At 41.1% G+C, this 25,123-nt stretch overlaps 1 protein-coding gene across 1 annotated transcript in view; it reads right to left on the reverse strand.

The window, feature by feature from the left end:
• Window positions 1-21,446, reverse strand: part of LOC146624257 (rho guanine nucleotide exchange factor TIAM1-like) — a 35,217-nt gene extending 13,771 nt beyond the window's left edge. The window contains exons 1-16 of the mRNA XM_085364520.1: window positions 21,382-21,446; window positions 19,269-19,924; window positions 18,175-18,461; window positions 16,749-17,021; window positions 16,439-16,670; window positions 14,932-15,104; window positions 14,153-14,377; window positions 12,314-12,499; window positions 10,211-10,357; window positions 9,942-10,016; window positions 7,263-7,433; window positions 5,923-6,027; window positions 4,861-4,942; window positions 4,516-4,602; window positions 2,441-2,653; window positions 1,361-1,494 (exon numbers count right to left, since the gene is read on the reverse strand). Of these exons, the coding sequence (XP_085220646.1) occupies window positions 1,361-1,494; window positions 2,441-2,653; window positions 4,516-4,602; window positions 4,861-4,942; window positions 5,923-6,027; window positions 7,263-7,433; window positions 9,942-10,016; window positions 10,211-10,357; window positions 12,314-12,499; window positions 14,153-14,377; window positions 14,932-15,104; window positions 16,439-16,670; window positions 16,749-17,021; window positions 18,175-18,461; window positions 19,269-19,917 (3,039 nt within the window). The 5' untranslated portion in view covers window positions 19,918-19,924; window positions 21,382-21,446. The remainder of the gene's footprint in view (window positions 1-1,360; window positions 1,495-2,440; window positions 2,654-4,515; window positions 4,603-4,860; window positions 4,943-5,922; window positions 6,028-7,262; window positions 7,434-9,941; window positions 10,017-10,210; window positions 10,358-12,313; window positions 12,500-14,152; window positions 14,378-14,931; window positions 15,105-16,438; window positions 16,671-16,748; window positions 17,022-18,174; window positions 18,462-19,268; window positions 19,925-21,381) is intronic.
• Window positions 21,447-25,123: the final 3,677 nt, after the last annotated feature.

Here is a 25,123-nt window from a genome sequence, read left to right on the forward strand (position 1 = left end):
AATCCACTGAGAATCTCCCATCTTTTTAGACCAACACTTTTTTTCTGGTTTCATGTGACATGCAGAAACAATTCAAAGCAAAGTAATCAGAAAATCCACACACGTTCCTGCATTTAACAGGATCTGGAAAAATTACACAAAAAAGAGCATAAATCAACTGTTGTGTGTCTGTACGTATTTAACTGTGTCTTGCTACTACAAGTTTAAAAGAAACTGAAGCGGATTATTGTGTCATTGTGACCCCCTGTGGAAATGACCCATGTGGTCATTGCCAACAATGCCATTTCACAGTTATTCAGTGACCCCTATGTGGGAAACTACAAAATAAAGAAGGTCAGTTTGTATTCTGCATCATATACATGCATACATATCCTTATGGATTGGCATAGATTAGCAAATCACTAGCTCATTAAAAAGGTATAGTTAAACACCACAGTGTGCATCAGAAACAACTAATTGTGAGTTTTTCAGCAAAACAATGTTCTTGGATATTGTAGGAGCTGAGATAATAAATCATTCACGCAGAGGGAAAGACAAACTATTCTGGAGAAACACACTGCATGCCTAAAGAAATAAATAAGAAATTTGATATTACAACATTTTTGTGACAGCCTTTTGCAAAAATAGCCACACTGCTGTTTTGTTATGTGGCGTTTTACACACACCTTTTTTTGTATGTGTAATTTTGCCCATAGTGTTATTCCTGTATATAGTCCTGTATATAACACAAACAATAATTGGTGTATGTTTTTTTTTAATGTTAAACTAGATACCTTGTATATAACATATAACTTGGATACATTTGGTTGTGTAGATAGTGATGCATTTTTTACATTGTTTGATCAATTGTAACCCAGGGGAGATGAGATCATAGTGCATCTTTTCTTTAGAAGTCTGAGGAAAAGCATCGCACATTAAGTATCATGCTAGGGCTTACTGGTGTGCCGGTCAATCACTTCTCATATCTGCTGAATTTTTTCATCCAGCACTCATTCTATTGAACCTTTTAGCTTTGTTCAGACTTAGTTTGGCAAACTCTTCTTATATAAAACATGAAAGCAAAGCGACTGCTGAAATTTGTTCAAACATAAATCCAGCCTGTGTTGGATTGTTGATCAAATGATTGTGTTTTCCTTTGCTGTCTGGCATGAAATGTAAGAAATGTCCCCGAAGATGTCAGGCTGCAAGATGACAATGCAACAAATCAAAGACTAAGAAAGCTAAGACTAAAGCTGCCAAAACATCAAACACTGAGCACCAAAAACTCCATCCTCTGTTGGGCTAAACTGTTATTTTTGCATGTCTGAATTTTTTACCTGGCTTGGTGTGTGAAACTGTGGCTTTGTAAAACATATCTTACTTTGTATCCAGTCCCAATGCAAGTTTTATCTTCCGGATGATCCCTGTGGCTCTGCAAGGACAGACAAGGTTCCTCCTCATAAGTATCATCTGGGCTCTCCAGTGGCAAACCTGACACATCATCCAGGATGTCTTCTACAAAAAGGACAAAAGGCAAAGCTGACAAAGAAGACTACACATACACATACCTATACCAAGCTGCTTTCATTTATTTGTGCACTTCATCTGCATTTACTTTGAGAGCCTGGGTGAGTCTGGCTGATTTTTAAAAGGTCACAAGTATGTAGTCGTAACTTTTTAATGAAAATAATAATTTAATAGCATCCTCTTTGTGTTGGATTAAAGTGACAGCAATTAAAGATTCCTATAACCTTTAGTGTTTCTTATTATGATATCACTGTTTAGTAAAATTAGTTATTATTCCTTCCATTTTAAAGTCTCTGTGCTGAAGAACTCTTTTATACACCTGTGTCCTCAAAGCATGACATCATCAATAACCTCCATCTGGCTGCTTAAGTGTTTTTCTCTCCATCTGACCCTTTGCATATGGCATATTCTGCATGATGACAGCTCCACGCTGCTGAAGGATTCATATTAATATTCATATTGCTCCGAGTTCCAAACAATGCCAGCTTGTCAGGCTGCGCATTGCAAGTCCTGGTTTATAAGGAATACAAATGATGCCCTTGCACAAATAAAAAGAGCAGGTCAAAGGAAGGATGGCGGCTGCCTGCAGGTTAGTTATCAGACAGCATCCATGCATAATTAGTAGATCGCCCTGTTCACCTCACTGCATGCAAAAGATGTATCTGAAACCTCTCTTTTTCACCACAGAAAGTTGGGTTTTAGAGGGTGAATGATCACGCAACACAAGATATGTGAATGCAATGCTAAGGACAAAAAAAGGAAGAATCATTTTGTTCTTTTTCCTTTATTGTCATTCATTCAGAACTATGCATGTCTAAGTAAATATGTCAGTATATAAATATCAACTAAGAAAAACTGCTTACATGTAGATTATTTTAAAAAGCAAACAGCTTATTCAACTGATCCCCAAATCTTTTGAGACAGGAAACCTTACCTTGGCTCTGGGAAAAAATGTCTGTGGCTAGGTTTTGTTCCACATCAGAGCGCCGGGGTGGACAGGAGCACACCATCCGAGGATCCAACTGGGGCAGGGTGCTGATGCTCAAGGTCAGGGTTTGGTTTGTAAATGCAGACATCATGTCATCCTTCTGGAGGGCAGATGCCTCTTTACCATTAAGTAACAGAATCTCATCCCCTGCTTTCAAACCTGACAGAGAATCGGGCAAAAAAAATGTAACAAATGTGAAATTTCACTAAGCATATGGTAAAAAACAGTTTAAGAAACAAAGTCAATATGAAATAAATTATTGTAGAGAAAGTTTTCAAACAATGCACAGTCAGTAAAAGCATTATCTGTGAGTTCATGACCCAAAAAACATCCAACCAACAGCAGAATTCCTATGGGCCGCTCAAAAGCACTGCTCACAGATGACTTATGTAAACAAAACTTTTGCACCATACTTCCCAGCAGCACCTCGGAGACTAATCAGGTGCTCCGAGATGCAAATGTGTTCCATCACATCAAAAATGCATCCTTCTATGATTGCTTGCCTGAGGCAAATACTGATCTAACAAGACGGGGTGGGTTTAAGAGGCAAAGTACAATGTCTGTCTATTCCTGTCCTGTCCTGTCCTGCCCACTGTGTGTATACGTTCTTCATGGTACAATAGGTGAACAAACAAAACACTGGAACATAGCTTCAGTTTGAGCCTTGCTCTTTGTCTTGCTGCTCCTCCTCTCAAGCACCTGTGCCCCATTCTGTTAATTGAGAATCATCACTCAATCAGCAATCCAATTAGCAGCTAACCTTATCAATAAACCCAATTGGCTGTGACAGCTGTTTAGAGATGTGGCAGCAGCCTCATCTCATCTAGTAACACACAAGGGGATTTTTGGACATGTTTTGACTGCAGTCATCTGTGAGTATGAGCTTATCTTCCTATTTCAGTCTCATTTTAAATTATTTGCTGCAACAGAGACAGCAGCGACATTATTCAGTAGGATTCTCATAGAACAGCAACACACAGTTACATACATATAGACGCATAAGGCACACATTTAGCCTTAAGTTATGACCTAGTTGTCTGAAATGTGAAGTGTCAGCTGTAGCAGAGGCTTTATTGGGCAGAGAGAGATAACCCCTCTGGTCATATACGGCTGCGTGTGTATGCCTGTGTGCAATGCATGGATGTGCCTTTGTGTGTGCTGCTGTGTGAGGAGGGGAAATGGGAATTACAGTGAAAGAGCGAGAGCGGGAGTGAGAGAGAAATAGACCCTTTGGGGCTCCTTGTCCAGTGCTGGCCTGGTTTCTGCATGTACCCTGCAGAAAATCAAGCGTGATGTCTTTCAATTCCCCATTCACTCTCTGCACTGTTAATAAACCACACACATACACACAGGCTCATCACAGTGCTCATGTGGACCCACTAAACTGCATCTAACTCTGTGATTCAGCAGAATATCGTGCCCAGATTGCAATAAGATGCTTTGTCGTATGTGGATGCTTCAATCTTTTTCTACTTCTAACATCAACTGAGTCCTGTGTCTTTTGGCAGCCTGCTAAGATAGCAGCTTTCAGATTGCTAATACACTAGAGGGCACAATCTCACACTTGAGTAACCTTGGTCTGACCCTGGGGCTTAGTTTTGGGGCATGTTATTTTCTATACATTAGTGTTGTATCTACCAAGCAGCCATATGTTTCTCAAACCCATTAGAGTGTCACTGTCTCAGTTAGAAGATAGGGACCGGTGAAGGGGAGGGGGGGGGTTGATCTCCAGACCCAGCAGTGCAAAGCAGAGAGTAGAATAGAAAACAGCCACAAATCAACGCCTTATAAAATCTCTTTGTTCTTGTTTTATGGTTTGTTTGTTTTTTTTTATTTTATGGATAAAGGTTTTGGAACGTCATGCCTTCAGAATAAAAGCATAAAAACATCACTTTGGCCATTGTTCTTGACTCTAGCATCTCTTGGCTGGGAATGCGTTCTCTATAAGCATCACTTGTAAGTGTGCTACAGTAACGGGTTAATCTCCTTTACACATGTCAACGTATGCATAAAATGTGTACCTTTCGCTGAAGCCATTCCTCCTGCTTTCACTTCAGTAACTTGGAGCTGCTGCACCCCATCCTCCTCTAAAACTGCCACAGAAAAACCTGCAGACATAGATAGTTAGACACAGAGAAATTCATTTAATTCCTTCGGTCGTCTTTGAAATATTTCTATTTGACAGCGTAAACTGCTGTATAACCACAGCAATTAAATCCACTCCATATCATGTGTGCCCTTCATTTGGGTAATTCCCTTTTATTCATTAACAAAGCATGACTAGATGAAGTCCATTAGAAAATCAATTTGAAACAGAATTTATGGGTGTGTCAAGAACTGACTGCTATTGTCAGAAATAAGCATACCATATCCGTTGTTGCAAAACTCGGCTTTGTCAAACTGGACGACTTTGGTACTTTTGGGATAAATCTCAATCTCTTTGTAGAGCTGTAAACACACAACAGCACATATATAAATAAATAATTGTAATTAAAGAGAAACAAACAAATAGAGATAGATATATCTATATATAGGGAAAAATGGATGGGTAGCAGTGTTGTTGGACAGATAAGGTCAAGGTCATGCTGTTGTTATTAATAAGAAATGAACAGGTTCATGTATTATTCTGGCTCCTTAGCCAAGCAATTGTATCTGAAGGTTGTGGGGTCAAAATCCAGGTCAGGGCTATGAAGTGAGTGGGTGCTCAGACAAGACCCTGAGCTCACAAAAGCCTAGAACATGGACACAGCTGTGTGTATGCAGCAACAGACAGGAACAGAAGTCCGCAGTGTGTAGTAGCCTTCACTGAGGAGAAATAATAACGTAATATCATAGACTAAGGATGAAAGCGGGTGAAATGAGTCACTGATCAAAGCAGGAAGATAAAAGAGCTCTTGAGGAAAAGAGCGAGTTATAAAAATGATTGTGCTTTGAGAAAGATTTCAGTGTATCACCTACAAGGCGCAATCAAAAAGAGGATTTGTTTTGGGGTTTACAGCAGATGAATAATGCGGTGGTGGTGGGGACTTTCAGTGAGTGTGACTGTTCTTATGATAAATAGACGCACACAAACACAAACGGCGACTTCGTAGTGCACACAATAGACTTGAAATGCTACTTTGCATAATTTATAGTTTATGCAATAGTGCTTCTTTTCCATCCTGGTGATTTTGTATGCACGGCAAATCAAAACGGCAACCAACTCATGAAAAATGCACAAGCATTCATCCATATCTGACAATAAAAATATGAATAAGAAGATGGCAAATCCAAATAACATACTGCAATAAACTTAGAATCACACAAACAGCATAATAATGTGTGCTGCATGTCTTTGATTAACTTATATGGATATTTAAACCTAGGATATTCACCTGGTTATTACTTAAAAATATATATCTAATGTGGCTTAGTGTGTATTTCCTCACCAGATCGGAGATGTCCTCTTCAAATGTGGGAACATAATAAAGTATTTGGTTGTCAACCAGCACCTTCAAACGCAGGTAGTGGCCAGAGGGATCGATCTTATGGGTCTGGGGGCAACAAGAACATATTACTTGTACATGCGAGTACATGTTTAAGCTTTAAAGTATCTGGTGACTGGCAATAAGGAGAAAGGTAAAGAGAAACCAACATAAAGTGTGTCATTAAAATGTTATGCCACCGCCTACCACAGATACTTCAAATTTCAGTCCACTTTGACATCAGTTCAACAAATGACTGGAACTCTATTCAAAAAGACATTCCCTATATTGAGTTTTAATAATAGTGCTGGGGAATGCTGTCTAACATGCTGGTCCAAAATCATGGACGATAATGATGATGGATGCTCTGCTTCACTCTGTTACGTTTGTGACTTGCATGCACATATGCGTCATTAGGCAATATTACGCCTATTATGTGTCTCTTGCTGAAGCCAATTAAGGAGAAAAGGTAATGAAGTTAAAACAAGTGATGGACTGTGAATGACAGCAATATACAGTGTATCCTGAAAGGTAAGAGCATTATTAAAAGATCTGTGACTCTGTGAGAACTGTCATAGAAGTAGAACTGAAAGAACTCGGTTACATTCAAATTCATATATGTACATTGAAGAAGACCGTATATGAACCGCTGATAATGTGCATCAATGTGCTGTCAACAATGACAGCTGACAGTAATATGGCAGATCTTCATTTTCCTCATATAATTTAATGGTATTCTGACCTCTCTACAGGGCTGTGTCTAATTTCTTAATACCTTGGGGATTGCCTGTGTTTTGAAAAAGCTGTTGAGAAGAATTAATTGCATTCCTAGCCGCTTGAATGCTGTGTGTGTCATTCTGCGTCTGCAAGCTAGCAGGTAATAAAGCTGCATATTGGAGGTGGGTGACAGACAGCCACACTTCCAAAGCCTCCAAATCACAAATGATTTAGTGATCATAAAATCCATTGAGAATTTGCTAATTAATGATGATTTATCACATGAATCATGACATAATTCTCTCAGCTGCCTTTACAGGTTTAAAGTATCGGTGACTGTATTGGTATTGGCAATATTGGCCCTGTATTTACTTTGGATCAATACTAAAATTTGCAGTATTATAAAGTGCTACTGTGTATGCAATAAAAAGAGGAAACATTGTGCAGTCTGTCACTTTGCAAACTGTCAATCTAAAGTACATCAGTGTTACATTGGTGATTATATGCAGTGCACTGTGTAAAATGCATTTCTCTTATGTGCAGTCTCTGGTAATGCAATATTATCAATGCTGTTTTTAATGGCCCACCTTGCAGACAGTGTTCAAGACTTCCAGTGTTGTCTCTCCGGGCTGTATGACGGCCAGGATGGGCTGGTTGTTCGGCAAACACACCCAGGAGGGTTTCAGGTACTCAGGAACCCAAATATCACTGTCTACATTTTGCTGAGGAAGACTTTTCACAGAAGCTTCTCTCTCCTTCTGAAAATAAAAACAAGCACAGACACTCAGCAAGTTTAAGTTTATGCATCTTTGAGCAGCTGCAGTGGCAGAAAGCATAAACAGACAAGGCAGATTTAATGCAATCGTGAAACTCACAAACAGTAATTCAGTAATGACACTTGTACTGCAGTACAAGCTTTTTGCATTGCATGTAGCACATGTTATATAGCTTACACTTGCATTTTTATGGGTGTGTTACTGTTTTTAAAGCATAATCTGTAACCTTTCGGCCCATCAGTCTGACCTACAACAATCTGGCAGCCTTGTCAGCCGCCTTGCTGGCTTCTATTCCCCCCATCTGTAATATATCTCCACCTATCGAGTAACAGCATCCACATTTATTCTTTCATTCTTCTATCACGCCAGCCTCCAATTAATCACTGCCTCTCCTTCTGGTGCCCTTTCCCCCTATCTGTACATCATTCCATCAGCTCTCTCCTCCCCATCTTTCATTCACGCCATACAATCTGCCGGCAGTTAACAATCAGGCCCGGTGGTCCCTGTCGAAATGAACTTCGACTTGGCTGTATCTGTACGCGTGTGTGTCTGTGTGTGAATCTGCGTGGTAGAGATAAAGTGAAACAAAGAGGGAAACAGCCACAGTAAACTACATGCAACAGCACATTTTTATATTCACAAACACAAACAGGCCACATGCGCAAACAAAATACAGACGCGCACACATTATCTCAGACAGACAACAGACTGGGGGGCCTGTAAGTAGTACCTCCCCCAACTCCCTGAACTCCCAGTCCTGCTCAGCACCATCTGGCTCCCCTCCTGGCCTATCTAGGATGCCTCTGCTGGAGGGTGGTGATGGTGTGTGTGGGGCGGCGGGGTTCTCAGATCCCTGCTAAACTCTCCTTTCCAGCTTATGCTAACAAAGGGATTCCCCAGAACAAACAGCAAATTAAAGCTGGGAAAGTCAATCAGATGTGAACATTTGGAGCTATTCTTGCTGGAAATGCTCAATGAGGAAAATCTTTGCCACTGATAAAGCATTTCCAGCTCTAGTTTACTGCCAACTACAGCACGTTACATCTTATGCTTTTCTTTACAGTCATCCCATACACTGCCAGCTGAAGCCTGGCGTGGGTGGAAAAAAAAATTGATCTCTCTTTGTGCCACTGGGGGCCTGCACTGCCAGAGCAGGTTATTGCTGCAGACTTAGCTTCTGTCTGCTTGGTTCAGACTAAAGCCTATCTTTTCTCTTCTCCTCATCTCTGGTGCTTTTTACCAGTGCTCATAAAATATGGATCCAGCAGGCTTGTCCTATACAACCTATGTGCAACTGGACATTTTTCCTTAAAATTCATATAGATTTGTCGCATACTGGAAAACTACATTGATATGGTTGTCTTAGGAAACATGTTTTTCTTTCTTATGATATATAGCTAATTATTTGCAATTGTGTGCAAGTGTGGTCAGTACAGCAGTTACAAGAGAACACAGATGGTGTGAAACCAGCGAGTCCTATGGTAGCAAATGTCTGCATATTTGTTGAAACGTCAGAACACTAATGATGTGAACATATCAGATTAAATTTGTCTCTGTGGGATTAGCAGACAGAAAATCCCCCAGTTGATAGCCTTTTTGATACTGATAAAGATGGAATTGCCTGAAGCAAATTAAATAAAGGGACTCTGTCCACACTGCTCAGAATATTAAAAAACTGCTGCAGAAGATGACAAGGGTTGTTTATTCAACACAAATAAACCTGAGCATTGTCCAATGACGCTGAGAGAGACACAGATATTCTGCCGCTTTTAAAGCTTTATGAGTCTGCAAATGTCTCCAATCACTCTTCATCGAGGAGAGAAGCAAACGTCTGAAAATATTAAAGCAAGGGCTTTAAAAACGACCTAAAAAAATGCTCAATGGTGCAGAAGGGTGCAGGGATTTTGTGCTTTCCCTTAGATAACCCACCCTGCAAAGAGCCAGAGCCCCAAAAGGATCTTAGTTAAGTGAAAGGAGGTGGAAAATCTAGTGATGTAGCTGGCCTCGGGGTCTTAAGAAGCCCATTACCCATTATACAAGAACAAAGATTCATCTGATGCTCCAGTGATTTTTCCTCTTGGTGTATGCAAAAAGCAAACAATGAGAAGAAATGAGTCCACAGCCACACGAACTCTGCTGATTTGTGGTGAATACCAAACTAATAAAGGGAGGAGGAGCTTCATGTTTAGCCTAAGGGAGGTTATTACTGTAAATGGTGCAATGTGGTTGTCAACTCCCTTTAATTTCTTGATGGGAAATGATTGCACTGTACAGCAGAAGTGGGAACACGCTGATACTGGATTATATGTATTTAGCACTTAATTTCACCCAGTGAGGAGACGTTCAGCTGCACTATTACTTAATGTTCAGCAGAAACAGCAAAACTGCTTCATCTTCTGGAATGTTAAAAGAGGGCAGACATAAAATATTACATCGACAACAAAATTTAATCTAATGTAGGTTTTTACACAAACAGAGTTAAAAGCTTACAGATTTTTCACTGGAGGAGTCTTCGAACACCTTCTGCAAAGACTTTCTCACTGGCTCCGCCCCATCAGCAAACACCTGCAATAACACAAAGCACCGCAAAATTAAAACACACATAAGTATAGTTATTACTTTGACACCAAGAAGCAGTTTCAAGCATAAACTTACGAACACACAATATTTAGCTGCAGTAGTATTTATTCACCAAAATCGAATTTTACAGATTTCAATTAAACATCAAGCACTGCAAAGTCACTCAAAGTCAAACGTACCTGGTCAATTGAAGGGTGTCCTTTGCTCTTTCTCCTAGATGCGGTGTCCAGACCCCAGAGTGAGGAGAAACGGCTTCGACGTTTACTGAAGGTGCGAGGGAAAGGTTGGTTCCGCCTTCTCATGCTGCTCTCTGTACGGGCAGACACCTGTGACAGTGACAGTTACAGAAAACACAACAGAAATGAAACAGACACCTTTAACACCCGAATGAAAACAGTTTGACACACAAAAGCAATCATTTGCAGCAGCTACTGAATACTTTCAACCTCTAATCCCCTTCAGTCACCTACGACTTGGCACAGGGAAACTTTTCGTTCCCGTTTTTTGACTTCTCTGGGTTCAATCAGAGCTCAAATAGTATGAGCAACTATGCATTACACTAATATAGAGCTGGTCAGACATCAGACACGTACACTTCAAACATAACATCTTAAACCACTTTTTAGACTCATCTTCTCATTCCCCACATGAGAGGCCTTTATACTGTTATTACAGCCCAAATCTACTGTAGAAAGTAAATGAAGGAAAAAACAGAAATATTGCTTTTGTGACCAAAAACTTTGAATACCAGAGCTGAGAGAGAGAACAATTATATTTCCCTTTAGGCAAGACAAATGAGTTCATTTGAATATTTTTGCAATTCATTAATTAGTAGCCATGAACAATTATTTTAATTGCATTTCATTTCATTTCAGTAGTTTTGCGTTACATGTATTTATAAATGTGATTCTCCTTATAAATATGCCACATTTATCATATTTAAGCGATGCAATAATGACATTTCAAATTAGTCAGAAGGGATGTGGTAATAAATAGAGTAAAAAGAATATGAAAGGGACAGGAGAGACATAAAAAAGGACGGTATAAAATATGGCAGATACGGAGAAGAAGACACTGAGGGAGCGAGACACAAACAAAGGAAGTGAGGGTGTAGGCAGTAAAAGGAGGGGGAGCAAGGGCCAGAGAGTGTTAAGCCTGTTTGTGGGAAAGTGCCTCAGGGATGCTAGCTTGCTAAAAGAGTTTGTATTGATCGACCAATCACAAAAAACACTGTCAGTGCTTGATGTTGTGTGTGCGTGCTAGTGTATGTTTGGCATATCCGTTACCTTGCTCGTATAAAACTGCTCTGTAGAGAAATGTTTTCCATGTTTTGCTCTTCGTTTTTGCTCTTTCTTCTTTGGATGATACTACGCAGAGCTTACAGCTCAATGACACACAATCGCATAGAGATCAGGTTGGGTTTCATTCTGTACATTCTGCAGCACTGAGATAATAACTTGGGTTTCAGAGAGGATTTATAGGTAGAATGTTTTGCTTTCACTTTTCTCTCAAGCTTTTAGGATAGCGTGTATGTGATACATTTTAATATGTGGTGTGTGTTTGCTACCCAAGTCTGAATCTCTGAACCTTGTTAAAGTAAACCATCTATGTAACCTTAGCCTTGAGTGTTAGGCTTAAGAGTCACAGCTGTTTTTGCACACTTAGAATAAAAAACTTGCATGCATCACTATGACAGAAAGCAGAAATAATGCAGGTGTTCATTTCACATTTTTGATGCTACCAACACATCAACTTTGAGAGCTGGCACTTACTTATATCTACTTAAATTCCATCACTTAAACAAAATCTTTATAATGAGAAAATTATTGCTATAATTCACTTGTTCACCAGTTTTAATGTTGTGGCTAATTGCGTGTTACAGATAAAAACTCACTCCACTTTACAGCGCTCATGCTAACTTTGGGCCTGAGAATCAAACCAGCATACTTGGTTTGTTCATTTGTTTCATAACCTTGGGGTATATGGCAGTATCTATTTCTTTGAACATTTGTGAGGCAAGCAGAAATTCTTGCTTTCAGTAGGCGTATGTGACAAGGCACTCACAGGCAGATAAACACACCCACTCTTCAAGCTGGGCTGTTATTGAGGGTCGACAGTTGGAAACCTCTCATGCAATCTCTACACGGAACATGTAGAGACACGTGAGTCTGACTTTTCAGGTTTGGATTCATGAGCTCCGATCAAGTTTACTAAAAAATTGCAACCTGAAAAACACCTGGAGTGAATAGTCAGATACCAGCACTAAACATGTCTAATCATACCAGTGCATGGAAGGAGGAAACAGAGAAGATCCCCAGTCGTCCCATGGCAACTTTTGTGGGACGTGACGCGAAGCCCAGGAGGCGTTTGGGATTGGGAGGTTCACCGCCCTGCAGACTCGCCAGGTAGCAGCGGCAGCGGAAGAGATCTATGTGAAATCTCTCCAAGTTCTGCTCCCACAAGAAGATCTATAAGCAGCAGAGATTACAGAGTAAAAAGTCATGCGTGTGTGATTATGCAATATAAACAAACTTTGCTGATGAGATCCAGATTTATTCAGTTTTATCTCTAATGAGAACAACAACAAAAAATAAAAAGATAAAGAACCGACGCTGTGTTAGGTGGTTATTCGGCTGTTTCAGGAGAAGTGAGATGTGGGAGTACTGCAGCCCCTGTGGAGAGGTATTACTCACCAACACAGCCCCCACCAGTTGGTGACCTGCTGTTCTACGTGCAATGTATCACAGGGTGGGCCGTGGGAGGTGAAACACGGGGACACACACTCACAGTGAAACACAAAACTAGACTTAACGCTGCATTAGTTCCCGTGGTCACCTATGTGGAAGTGTGAAAATATTAACACAATTAAAAAATATAAAGAATTACGGAAGTAGAAGTTTTAATGTTTTTTCACATTTGTTTGTTCCCCTCACCTCTCCTCAGATTTATTTATAAAGTTTACATAAATATGTACAGATAAAATAAATAAATATAATTATCATTCAAATAATTGCAACAATTCTTATATGTTTTATATGTCATTATATTTCCACACTTTCCACTTTTTGATCTTTTATTTTTCTTTATCTCTGTGGTTAATCCCCATTTTCTTTTTTTTCCACAACTATATCCTTATATATCCTTACAGCTCCGTGACTCAACTGAAAGAAGTCAGTCAATGACATAAACCCTGCTTGAGGCTTGTTTTCTTCTTTGATGCCACAGTTTCAGTTACTATGTCTTTACAGCAGGCAATCAAAGTGCTTCCTTTTAAATTGCAGCTCTTTTACTTGATGAGGATTAAGTGCTTTCTAGTTCCTTTTATGTTACATATAACAAGAAATAGAAAGAGCATTATGCAACAACACCAGTATAAAGACAGATGCAAAGACTTGCTAGGACAAGGAGGCTTATTGTTAATGACCACACTTCTAGGCTTTTTTTCTTTTTGTAAGATTTTCCAGTCAGTACTGGCTACCATCACCAGCAACTCCAGACATCCTGCATGGAATAAGCCTAAATCAATGTTCTTTTGAAACTGAACAAAAACGGGTTCTGGAAAAGATTTGAAAAAGTTGCAATGTTCTTAAAAGACCTCTTGAATCTAAAAAGATTAGTCAGGTTTACCTGTGTGCTATGTGTCTGTATGCACTGCGTGCAAGTGGACTCGCATGTGTTTCTAAATGAGCGCCAGCTGGAATAAGTGAAACCATTTTTGGTTGGAAAGGCTGCTTTAGAGCATTTTTGCCTGGATGACGGCATGCTGTAAAGATGATTTAGTGCCATGATTTCAGTGCCGGAGAGTGTCGGTGCAGTTTAAGTCACATCTATAAACTGCCTTCAGGTGTTTTCATTCAAATTAACTGGAAGATAAAGAGGTGAGGACGGTTTTTAGCCATGAGATAACAAACCTCCCTACAGTCGCATTTTATGGGCATAAAGTGTTATTAATTTGCAATATTATGACAAAATTAAAGGGCATTTGTCTCATAGGTGTTGTTTCTGTAATGCTCCACCACCTCATGTACAGCTTTAATCTGTTTGACCGCTTTCAGTATGTCAGACTCCTTGACACTTAGCTCCACTTTTAGCCCCAAACGACCACCCGATTGACCCCATACCTGCTCAAGTATGGTCTTTCTCTTCTTGCCATCAGTGACAGTGGACAACTGCATGTCTCCCATTTTCTTCATTTTCTCATCCATATCAATCTTCTGCTCCAGCTTGCGGATTTCAGTTCGCAGCAATCGCACGGTGTCCTCCCTGTGGTGCTGCCGAGCAAGAGCAGTAGCACACGCCGAGTGGATCGCCGTGATCCAGTTTTCCAGTTCTGTTTGGCCTGATGTCTGAACAGAAGGAAGGGACCATGACAAAGTGAGTAACGATAGTGAGCAGATAAAATAAAGAAACTGACAGCTGAAAGAATTTAATCATGACTTCCAATATCGGCCTCTGGGAGGAAATGGTCATTATAATCTCATCATCATTTTATTACTTTCTTCCCATTCAGTGAGGAGAGCTGTCATGAATATAAATAGACAGATTTTAATATTACACAATGGTCAGTCTGGTGGATCACTGTCACGGTGTGACAGCGTGGCCTTTAAGCATGTCAAACATAAACACAAGGACACAGGGCTGCCTATCTCCAGCACATGATGAACATGTATTGGTGTGCCACATGCAAATCCCCTAGAGGAAAATAGCTTCCAGTTTCCTGTTTCTCTTTATGTTTGATGCTGGTATGTACAGTAGCACCAAATAACAAAGACAGGATATAAAAACACTTGACCTGTATGCATGAATGCCAACCTGATTTAACTTTAACTTGCATAAAATATTGTCATGCCAACTCAGCTTTAAGAGTAGCCGATGTTTTAAATTCCAGTGCTTCTCTCACCTGGAAGAGGAAAGCATCTCCCACTGAGTTGCTGAGACAGAAGACAAAGTCTTTCTTGGGATGCTCAGGTACAGCTTGGACAATGCTGTTCTCCACCCACAGCGCGTGTTTGTGAACGCTGTTGTGGTCGATACCTGAACGGCCATCGTATTCATACAGGAAGAGGGTGCAGCCTTGAAGAACGCACAAAAAGAAAGGAGTTAAAAAAAAAAGACAAAAATATGTTTTTTTTGTTTTGTTTTGTTTTTTTACAGAGGTTATAATAAGTACCCTTAAATCAATTTAAACATCCTTCCTTTCCCTGAACTTTATTTAAACAACGATTATAAAACGTAATAGTTTAATACATGAACCTATTTTGCTATCAGTACAACTAAACCTATAACATTACATTATGAAGATAAGACTGATTTATTTTTAGCATGATGCATAGAAGAGATGCTCTATCTTATGCATTTCAACAGGACAGGATCGGATTAGGCATGGATTTCGCCGTAAAATTAAATTGTGATGAAGCTGAGGGGAGGAAAATGCAAGGCTGCACTGAAGAGCGTGAGAGAGGACAGCAGAGGTGAAAACCAAGGGCAGGGAATGTGTTAAAGCTTATATGAATGTAGTTTAACAGCAGAGAGAGTGTATGGAAGATTAAACAGCTTTGGGTTGGTTATCTGAATGAGATTAAGATTATTTTCTTAGTTGCAGAAGCATTTGAAACCCAGCCACAGAGGCCACAAGCCAGGAAGCTGCTAGTGTCGGTCGGATTGCGGCAGCAAGTTCATTCAACTTAAAATCTGTGCCAACTCAAACATGTGGCACAAGAGAGGTGTTAAAGAAAGGAATGCACATAGGGTGGAGTGGGTGGAGACAAATGTCAAGGGTAATGTGTGAGATAAGGATAGCAGCAAGACTGAGAGTGAAGGTTTACAGGAAAGTAGTGAGGTCTGCTATAATGTAAGGCTTGGAGACGGTGGAGCAGACACAAACACAGGAGACAGAGCTGAAGATGCTAAGATTTTATTGCTGGAAGGAGAGAGAATAGAAAGATTAGAAATCAGTAGATCAGCAGGACAGCTCAGGTTGGATTTGGACATAAAGTTCCAGAGGCAAGGCTGAGATGATTTGGCCATGTGCAGAGGATATTTTGGAAAAGTGATGTTGAATAAGGAGCTGCCAGGCAGGAAGGAAAGAGGAAGACCACATAGTAAGTTCATGGATGTAGTGAAGAGGGACATGCTTGGTTTGCGTGACAGAGGAGGATGCTAGAAATAGAGTAAGATGGAGGCAGATGATCCAGTGTGGTGACCCCTAAAGGCAGCAGCCAAAAGAGTAAAGGTGCAGAAGCATTTTTATGTACTAACAATTGTGCTTAGTTAAGCATTCATAAAGTACTCAGACTGAAGCTGGATGGACACCTGCTGCCTTACAGTTTCTGCCTATCTATCAGTCACACGCAGGTAAAATCCAACACAAACATTAAACATAATAGTGCTGAAAATCTGTGCAACACCTTTCAGAGAAACCCAGTATTGTTTCCACTTGCGTCTCGCTGCAGGTTCCACCTTCTTGTTTTTCTTATGAACCAGGAAGTTCTTCACAGCCAGAGTCCCTGCTTTCCTGACTGTGCCGTGTGCACAGCTAATCAGAGTGTCAGGCGGATACATACTACTGAGTGTGCCGCTACTCTGCTCATCACTTACAGCAGAGCCTGCCTCCTCTGTGCAGTCTCGGCCCCGATTTGTCTGACGAGAAAAGATTAAGGAATTAGAAATACACGGAATTTACCTATATTTTAATAACATAGGAAAAGTGTAACTAACCCAGGCTTGATTGTCTAGCTCCTTCCGGAAATTTTCATAAACTCCCCCCTTGCCTCCTTCGCCTCCTCTTCCGTCAACTCCTCCAGCGCTGCTGCTCCCACTGTCGCTGCCATTAAAAAAACTGCTCTCTGTAGCTGAGTACACTGAAAAAGAGGCAGACATGGCCTTACACCGCCGGGAGAGCAGTTCTCCTTCTCCATCTATCTCAGGGGCAACGCCATCAATCCCACTGTCGCCATACTCGCTCCCCTCGCCTAAAACACCAGAGATGTCCTGTCATCCAGAAAAACAGGGTAGAAACAGATTAAGCATTATTAATGGACGGAAACTGGTTTATTTGCACAAAATCAGACAGAGAAGTAACAGCTTCAATCTGCATAACACAAGACGTTAATTCTCTCACACAGAACTGACAGCGTAGGCTGCACAAGCGGTTTCTGCATAACACAAGACGTTAATTCTCTCACACAGAACTGACAGCGTAGGCTGCACAAGCGGTTTCTGGGTTTACTTTTGTTTGTATACATGAGTTGGCAGTTGCATAAGTGCACTTTAATATCCTTTTGTGCTCATTTTTGTATGAATTTCTGATTTTAAAAAAAGGCTTTCCACTTTGAGTATGAAATTTTCTGTGCTTTCACCAAACTGAGTCTCCCTCTGTTCTTTCTTTTTGTTTCGCTGTGCTGTCAGTCTATTTATATCTAACAACCCCCTCAGCCTGACTAGATGAATATATAATAAGCACTTATGGCGATCTCTATCCAAGGGTGCTTGGGGGTTCTGGGAATGCATTGAAAGAAAAGCTTGGTTCAGTATTTTGGTACTTTTTGTTTAGCAACTTTGTTTTTATCAGTGACGCACGGCAACTAGGGAGGCATGGATATTATTATTTATTCTACTAATTTAGCTTTTATGTTTACCTGCATGAACGTTACATAAACTTTACTTTCCTCCTCTTACCCTTTGATTTTATCTGTTTTAGTAAGATGACAAAGAAAATCCTCTAGATAAAGTTCAAAGTTCAAAATGTCTTTGTCGTTCAAAGCTCAGTATGTGAGCAGAAGTCCCACGGTGACTTTCTATCTGACTATCTTTCTGTGTAATCCTCTTCCCAACTGCACAAATATACAAACATGTTTGGATGCTTGGATTTGCAAAGATATAACATGCATATACACCAGTCCAGAGCACAGACAGGAAATTCCGTTGGTTGTCAACAACATGTTAATTACTTGATGAACTGGTGTCATGTCTGTGATGCCCCTGAACTTCCTGGACAGCACTGGTAAACAAAGTCCTCAATTATTCTAAGTTTAGAAGTCTGTATTTTTTCCAATACTGGAAAAAAATAGAGCAAGAAGACTTTTACCCTTAGTCCTGTTCCATCTGCTTTCAATACTTATCGGTATATATATTCATGAAATACCTGAGTAGTCTGTGCGCGTCGTCCCTGGAAGGTAGGGCAAGGTGTAGCCGGAATACCGAGCCCAGTCAAGCCTTCAGAAAGGCAGTGTGAGCGTCGGCAGGGGAGCGTGAAAGCTCCATACCCCCCACCATCATCCTCTGCTGGAGACATCAAACCCTCCTCCACTTCCCCGTCTCCGTCGCACTCGGCTTCTCTGCAGTTTTTTATGTAACGGCTCCTTTGCCCCCTGAAGCCCGGACTCTGCTGGCTGCACAGATGGTCCAGAGACGATGCCCTCTCAGTTGAGCCTGGAACACACACACAGGTGGTTATTGCAGAGCACAGTGTGTATTTGTGGGCAAGGTGAGTTCTGATTACTGTCAGGTACTTTCAGTTACCTCTGAAACATTTGACCTTCTCCATATGTGCCTGTGTCCTTCAGTGAAAGTCTGTGATTTTTCTTGAGTGATTATGAATCTGTGTGTGTGTGAGGCAAACCCATACATTATTCTGAATGAGACGACCACCTATGGCAGTGCTCAGACCTTCAGCGGTTGAGTTACCAGGTACCGCCTGCTGTCACACTGAACCCCTGCAGCTCCTGCACAAAACCAGTTAAGCTAACAACCCTGTGATCAGTTGAACTGCTGCAACTGATAGATGGCAGCTAACCTTCAATCAGCAGATTTTCTCAGATCATTTTCTCCCTACTCAGTGAGTGCCTGCAATTTTCCCACTACCCTCCCCCTCATCACCTGTTCACTGAATCAAATCAACAGCTTTGAACATGTTCCCCTGAACTTTTTCCCCCCCACTTATTAGCCATCACCAGTGTAGCTGTCGTTATTTTTGGACAGCTACATTGTCTTGTCTTTTGCTTTTATTTGTTGTTGTTTTTTAAATAATACAAATAGAAATCTTGAAATATATTTTAATTCTATTGTATCAGAAAATATGTCGGTGAAGACTTCAAGTCATCAAATAAAAGCATAGGCCCCACATATCCTGTCACTAATGATGTCTACATTTCTGAATGAGAAAACTACACATGCTTTCTGCAGGTCTATACAATCTACCGGTAAATATGATGCTTTTGCTTCTGTGTACATTCTCACCTGTGCTGCCTTTGCTGCCTCTAGGGCATCTAAACTGCCCCTCCTCCTCTTCTCCTCCATCGACCATCTCCTCTGTGCTGGTCAGATGCTCCTGGCTGAGGTCAGACATAGAAAACTCCAAGCTGTCTTCTCTCCACATGTCTGCTGACTTTGATCGCTTCTTTTTATTACTTGCTCCCTCTCGGGGTCCTTCAGTCATTTGCTGCAGGAACCTTTCCTCTGCAATAGTGTCCCCTTCCCCCGTTGAGTCCTCTCCTCCATCCTGGGCAATGGTGTCTGCCTCTGAGGTTTCGGGAGTCGGCGTGGCCAAGGGGTCATCATCGTGCTGATAGGACTCCGGCCTCATTGTCATAGCGACACGCTGGGTCCAGTGAGGGTTGATGCCAAATTTGTCAAACTCATCTGCTGCATTGAAAAACTCTAGTCCGTTCTCTACCAAGGACTGAGGGATGCTCGGGGTGCTGGAGGAACGGGTTGAGGCTTCAGAGTTTCTGTGATTCTGCTTCACTGAGGAAGAGTGCCTCGAACGGCGGTTGATTTGCTGCTTGTTGGAGACACGGAGTGAGCGGGTCGTGTGCTTACGGGAGAGATGTCTCGGCACATCACCATGGATACTACTCTCTCCATTTTGACTCTCCACGTTTCCCATGATTCAACTGTGGATCAAGTAATAAAGTTTGCATATTACATAATTTAGACAACTTCTTCTTAAAAGATCAGAAACCAGATACAAAAGTAGTTTAAAATTATTCCGTAATGTTTGCCACATCATACGGTATAAGATAATATATTTGCATCTTTACTTGTATGCACAAAGTTTATGAATCACAGAAAGTCATTAGCACACACAAATTGCATAAATGGGAGCTGGTGTCTTATCTAATGGTGAGTGAACATTGTCAAATTCACAAGTAGCAGCACAGATTTTAGACAACACGCATATCTGCCATCTGTTGTACATGGATGACTTGCTTTGTGGAGATCAAAGAAAGAAGAAAGAGTTTGAATTAAATAAGAAAATTAAAAAAGATTTAAAAACTTAATCAGTCCTTTCTGTTAAAGGAGGCGTCTGGCCTTGAGATTTTGTTAGTAGCCTTAAAATGTGTTCATTTCAACTACAAAAACTGTCAAATACTCAAAGCAGGTGCCAGACCCCTGGTCAGATATTCTGTACTAGAATATCTATCTATGTAAGGTCAGTCGATTTTGATAAAAGAAAAGAAGAAAAATAACCTCACAACTGGCAAAAGTAGTGGTTTAGATATACAACTTGTTTCTGAATCAATATTAAATTGACAAATCTGTCTTTTAATTGCAATGTCAAAACATTTAAACAAATATTCCTTGTGTGCCATACTTCTAAAAGTAAAAAGGTTTGAACCAGCCCTCTGCAAGATCTAAATTGCTGGTAATGAAGTAGATCAGTGTGCTGCATGAGAGGTTTGATGGCACATTAAAACTTATGGCTCAAAAGTATCAGTGGTCTCATTTGATTTGCACAGCATGCTTGGATGTGTACGCACATTATATAAAAGGTTTGTTAAAAGTTTCCTGCTTTTCCATTTTATCCCAGCCTGCTGTTCATAATGCATCAAAACCTTCTTTGCTTTTCTAAGTGCCTATAAAATCTTCAAAAAAATGAAATAGCTGAAGTTATAAATCTCTCAACTCTGACTAATTTAAGTGTTCTGCCAGTGCACTTTTGAACTCCAACACAAATGCACTGCAGCGCCTTTTCTCCCTGAGCAGTGTTCAAATTATGCACTAACTATATTCCCAACACAGAGAATCAAAACAATCAAAGAAATCACTTTAGAGCTGTGTTATTTTCATCATGAAGTTATCTCAGCAGCCCACTTCACCTCAATCTCTCTGTTACACAAGCACATGGAAGTGCTGAGTCAAAGGCTGTCGGATCAGTTTGTCCTCAGAGAGTCACACATCATCAAACCCACACCATCAGGTTCTCAGTGTGGGCTCGAGCTGCAAAGACACTGGTGAAAAAATCTGCCTTAAAAAGTAGTTGTTTTTTTGCTTGTTTAATCTATCAGTCCTTAAAAATCTATTATTTCTGGAGATTTGTGCATCATTAAAGTGTGAAAACTGTAGTTACCGATGATTAAGCAGCCACATCACCAGCTTCCCCGCATCAGAGCGTTGCGATCCCATAATCCTCCACACATCCTCATACGGTGGTGTCAGTCTGCCCTGACAGAAACAAGGAGAGAGAGAGATCTTTAGCAGTGCTCTCACAACTTCAAAGTGACCTGATGTGTCAAACGCACACAGAGAAGAAGTGAGAAGACAAGTAGAAGGAAGGAGTACCTGCCCAGTATGTCACATAAAGCTGGTCAAGTAAAGCTGAAAAGGCAGCTGTGAAGAATGCAATATAAGACGGTCTGTAGAATATGAATGTGGATGATAAAAGGGAATAAATCACAATGGTTTTTAAGATAATGCAGTTTGACTAAAAAAAAGACAGAGAAACAAGAAATAATCAAATGCACACATATAAACAGCTCATCAGAAACAAAGAAAAGACGTATTGTCTGAGCCTGAAGGGTTTTTTTGGGGGGAAGGGAAGGGGGGACTCACAAACAACCACAATTTCTTCTAACTCTACCCTGAAACTCACTGCCCACCAAATCCACGCAGACGTGTACCGGCGTGTGCACAAAACATTTTGGGAAACACCCCCTGTTTCGGTGCAGACAAAGAGAAGCGCACACACATACACACCAACAGCAAAATGACAGAAGATGAAAGAAGCTATGGGAACGATTTTGTGCTTAAGACTCAATTAAATGATCCATGCCAACACGACCTAATTTTCTCTAATACCAGCCCTGAGCTGCGCAGAGTAGACCGAGATTTCCATAATGTGCTATGTATAGTGTGAAGGAATGCAAGAGCAAACATGCTTGCTGTTGTGAACATTTGCCCAGTAGTTAGTCTGCTGCAAACGCATTTGACTGCAGCCGGATAAGCCAATGAGCAGGAAAATGATGGAAGAAAGCCCTCGTGTTGCCATGTACAACAATGTACTTTCAAAGCATATGGCCACTAGCGCACTGTTTGGAGCATCTGTTTTGAGATACCACATCTGGTGAGTCACCTGTTTTTCGAATGCAAAAGCATCAATTGTTCCCCCGAGGTCTATGTTGCAGGTTTAAGTAAAATCTTAATTTTACTAAACTTTGACTGCAGCTGCTATTTTTTTCTATTAGTGTTGTTGTTCTATATACAGTAATCTTTTTTTTTTTTAATTCTCTGGGGCACAAAAACAATAAGTCAACCGTGTTACAGTTCTGGGAAATGACACAGAAATGAGACTTTAGATAACAAGAAGTAAACAGGACAATAAGAGAAGTGAAGGCATCTGATCAGAAACCTGATGGAAACTACAAAGAGGATTTTCAACTCTGACTTTGCACCACAACACCATGTGTGCAAACGCATCCGAGATAGGCTAGTGCAGCGCATCCCAACCCCAGCTGTGGGAAGCAGTTACATAAGCTGAACTTGACCCTGATACAGCTCTCCTGCCTCTCATGCAGTCCTTTATATCTCATCTCTCCTACACCCTCTGTCCCACTGAGGCCGACCCACATGCTGCCCCCCACCCACCTTAAAAAAATAGGCTGAATATTCATTTTGGGCTTATGGCTCCTCTGCTGGTTCATTTTTAACAATTACTATAAAAACAGGACTTCATTGTCTCAGCTGGAGTGCTTTATAGATTGATTAACATGTGGAGTAAATGCAAATCACTAACACACAAAAACACTGATGACCCTTTCACTGAATTTACATCCTTTTTGCAAACCCATATATTCTATAACATACAGGCTATGTCGGGAAGGGGCAAAACACACACACAAATGCACAGGGGTCAAACAAACAACACAATCCTGAGTGACAAAACACAGGGGAAATCAAACCACTGCCTTTCCTCTGGCAGTGTACAGTCTAAAATGTTTAGTCTCTTCATTTTTCCTCTTCCCGGTGCCCCCCAGCAAGGCACCGCAGAGGGAGAAGGGTAACAAGGAGAGGAGGGAGAGCTCTCTGTTAAACCCCTGTAGAGCTGAGAGGTGAGGCGAGGCTGGAGGCGAAACACATGAAGAGGGGTGGGGGGAGGTCGAGTCTGGTACAGACAGAGAGGGAGGGGAAAAAAATACTGGGGTATGACAAGAAGTTTGATAGGGAAAAGTGAGAAAATGGGAAGGAGGAAGAAATAAAGACGGCGTGAGAGGGAGAGATAAAGTCAGAGAAATTGGGGGGTCCTATTGTTGCTGAGCTTTAAGAGGATAAGTAGACATGTGCTCAGTCTGCCTCTCTTCAGGCTTAATTGAGGGAGCCGAGACAAAAGGGGAAACATAATTATTCGCTCTCTTTCTCTCAGCCTCTCATTCTCGCAGTATATTAACGCATCGGGAGAGTGTATTACCACGGCGCACCGTGCAACAGCCGCCAAAGCATCATTACCATGCACACATGCCCACTCGCAATCAAGCACACACATGCACACACACACACACAGAGGGGACAAAGAAAGAAAACTGGAGACAACAAAATTCCATATTTAATCTCCACAACTGAAGATAAAGAAGGTAAGCATTGTCTAAATATGTCACAAACAGCAGCACTCACATCTGTCTGACTACAAACCACACAGGGCCGAGGATTACCGGGACTGGAGGCTCCTTTTACCTGCGCTGCCGATAACAGCTCTCTACTGGAGCTGTCACATTCATTGTGCCACATTGTGACTGTTGCATTAGTCAGTTGCTCAACACCTATAGGCCCGCACGTCTATCACCTAACGCATGAACGTAGTTTGCTGTGGCACACGGCGGAGTACTGTGGAATAAAGGCAGGCGCACACTTTCAGTCAGACACACCTGCAGGATCCCAAGAGAAATGAGAGCTGGTTTTTCCGAGTCACAGCATGCATTCACACTTTTTGGAAAAATACCAAAGGCCTGTCAGAACACACTCAAAGGAGACACACCCTACTCTCCCCTGCCAATCTTTTCATCTCTGCACCTGTCTCACAGCACCGCCCTACGTGACACACAGCTCAGCTCAGCAGACGCAAACTGTACGTGATGCTGATGTAGCTCTACACTGTATGCAACTGAAGCCAAACAAAACATGTCACTTGTTGTCTTTCATCTCGTCACTGTGTTGACTGTATTCTGGAAAAAAATGTTGCAACCAGACACACTGAATTTTCACAAGTGAATCACTGAGCTCACTGTTAAAGACAACAACTCATCACGACATCATAGTATTTTACAAATTTACTTCTATGGCGGCAAACAGTCTCTCACATGCTTTTGGGCCGCTTTGAAGCCCTTAACGACACTCTTTAGATGTGCTTCATCCAAAAACCTAAAAAATGATGCTTAAAAAAGGAGATCAAAAGAAATAAATCCAATCTCTGCTAAAGACTGCAACAGTGACTACGCTAAACATTGCTGAAACCAGAAAAGCTCCCAGCTTGACTGACCTTTCTTTACATCTTCAAACTACAACACCCCCCACGAAGCTCTAAAACACATGACGTAATTATTGGAATCACCCTTCCCTGAGGCCTTTCTCCTGCACCTCTCACATTCTTTGAATTGTTACCATTTCTCCTCCCACTTGGCGGAGTGAGGTTTTATGCTTACTCTGGGGAGTTAAAAAAAAAGGAATTACTATTGGAGGAAAATTCAATCCAAAAACAAGTCCAGACAGACTGCCATGGGAATGTGACAACAAGGCCTTATCAGAGGATCTCTATGCTCCTCTTTTTTTCCATGCGCACCTGCACACACCACATGTTAGCAAACCACCAAACTTACCAAAAT

This window comes from Diplotaxodon limnothrissa, linkage group LG10 (genome assembly GCF_057381915.1).
Source record: "Diplotaxodon limnothrissa isolate DT_005_m linkage group LG10, D_limnothrissa_male_GT1.1, whole genome shotgun sequence".
NCBI lineage: Eukaryota > Metazoa > Chordata > Actinopteri > Cichliformes > Cichlidae > Diplotaxodon > Diplotaxodon limnothrissa.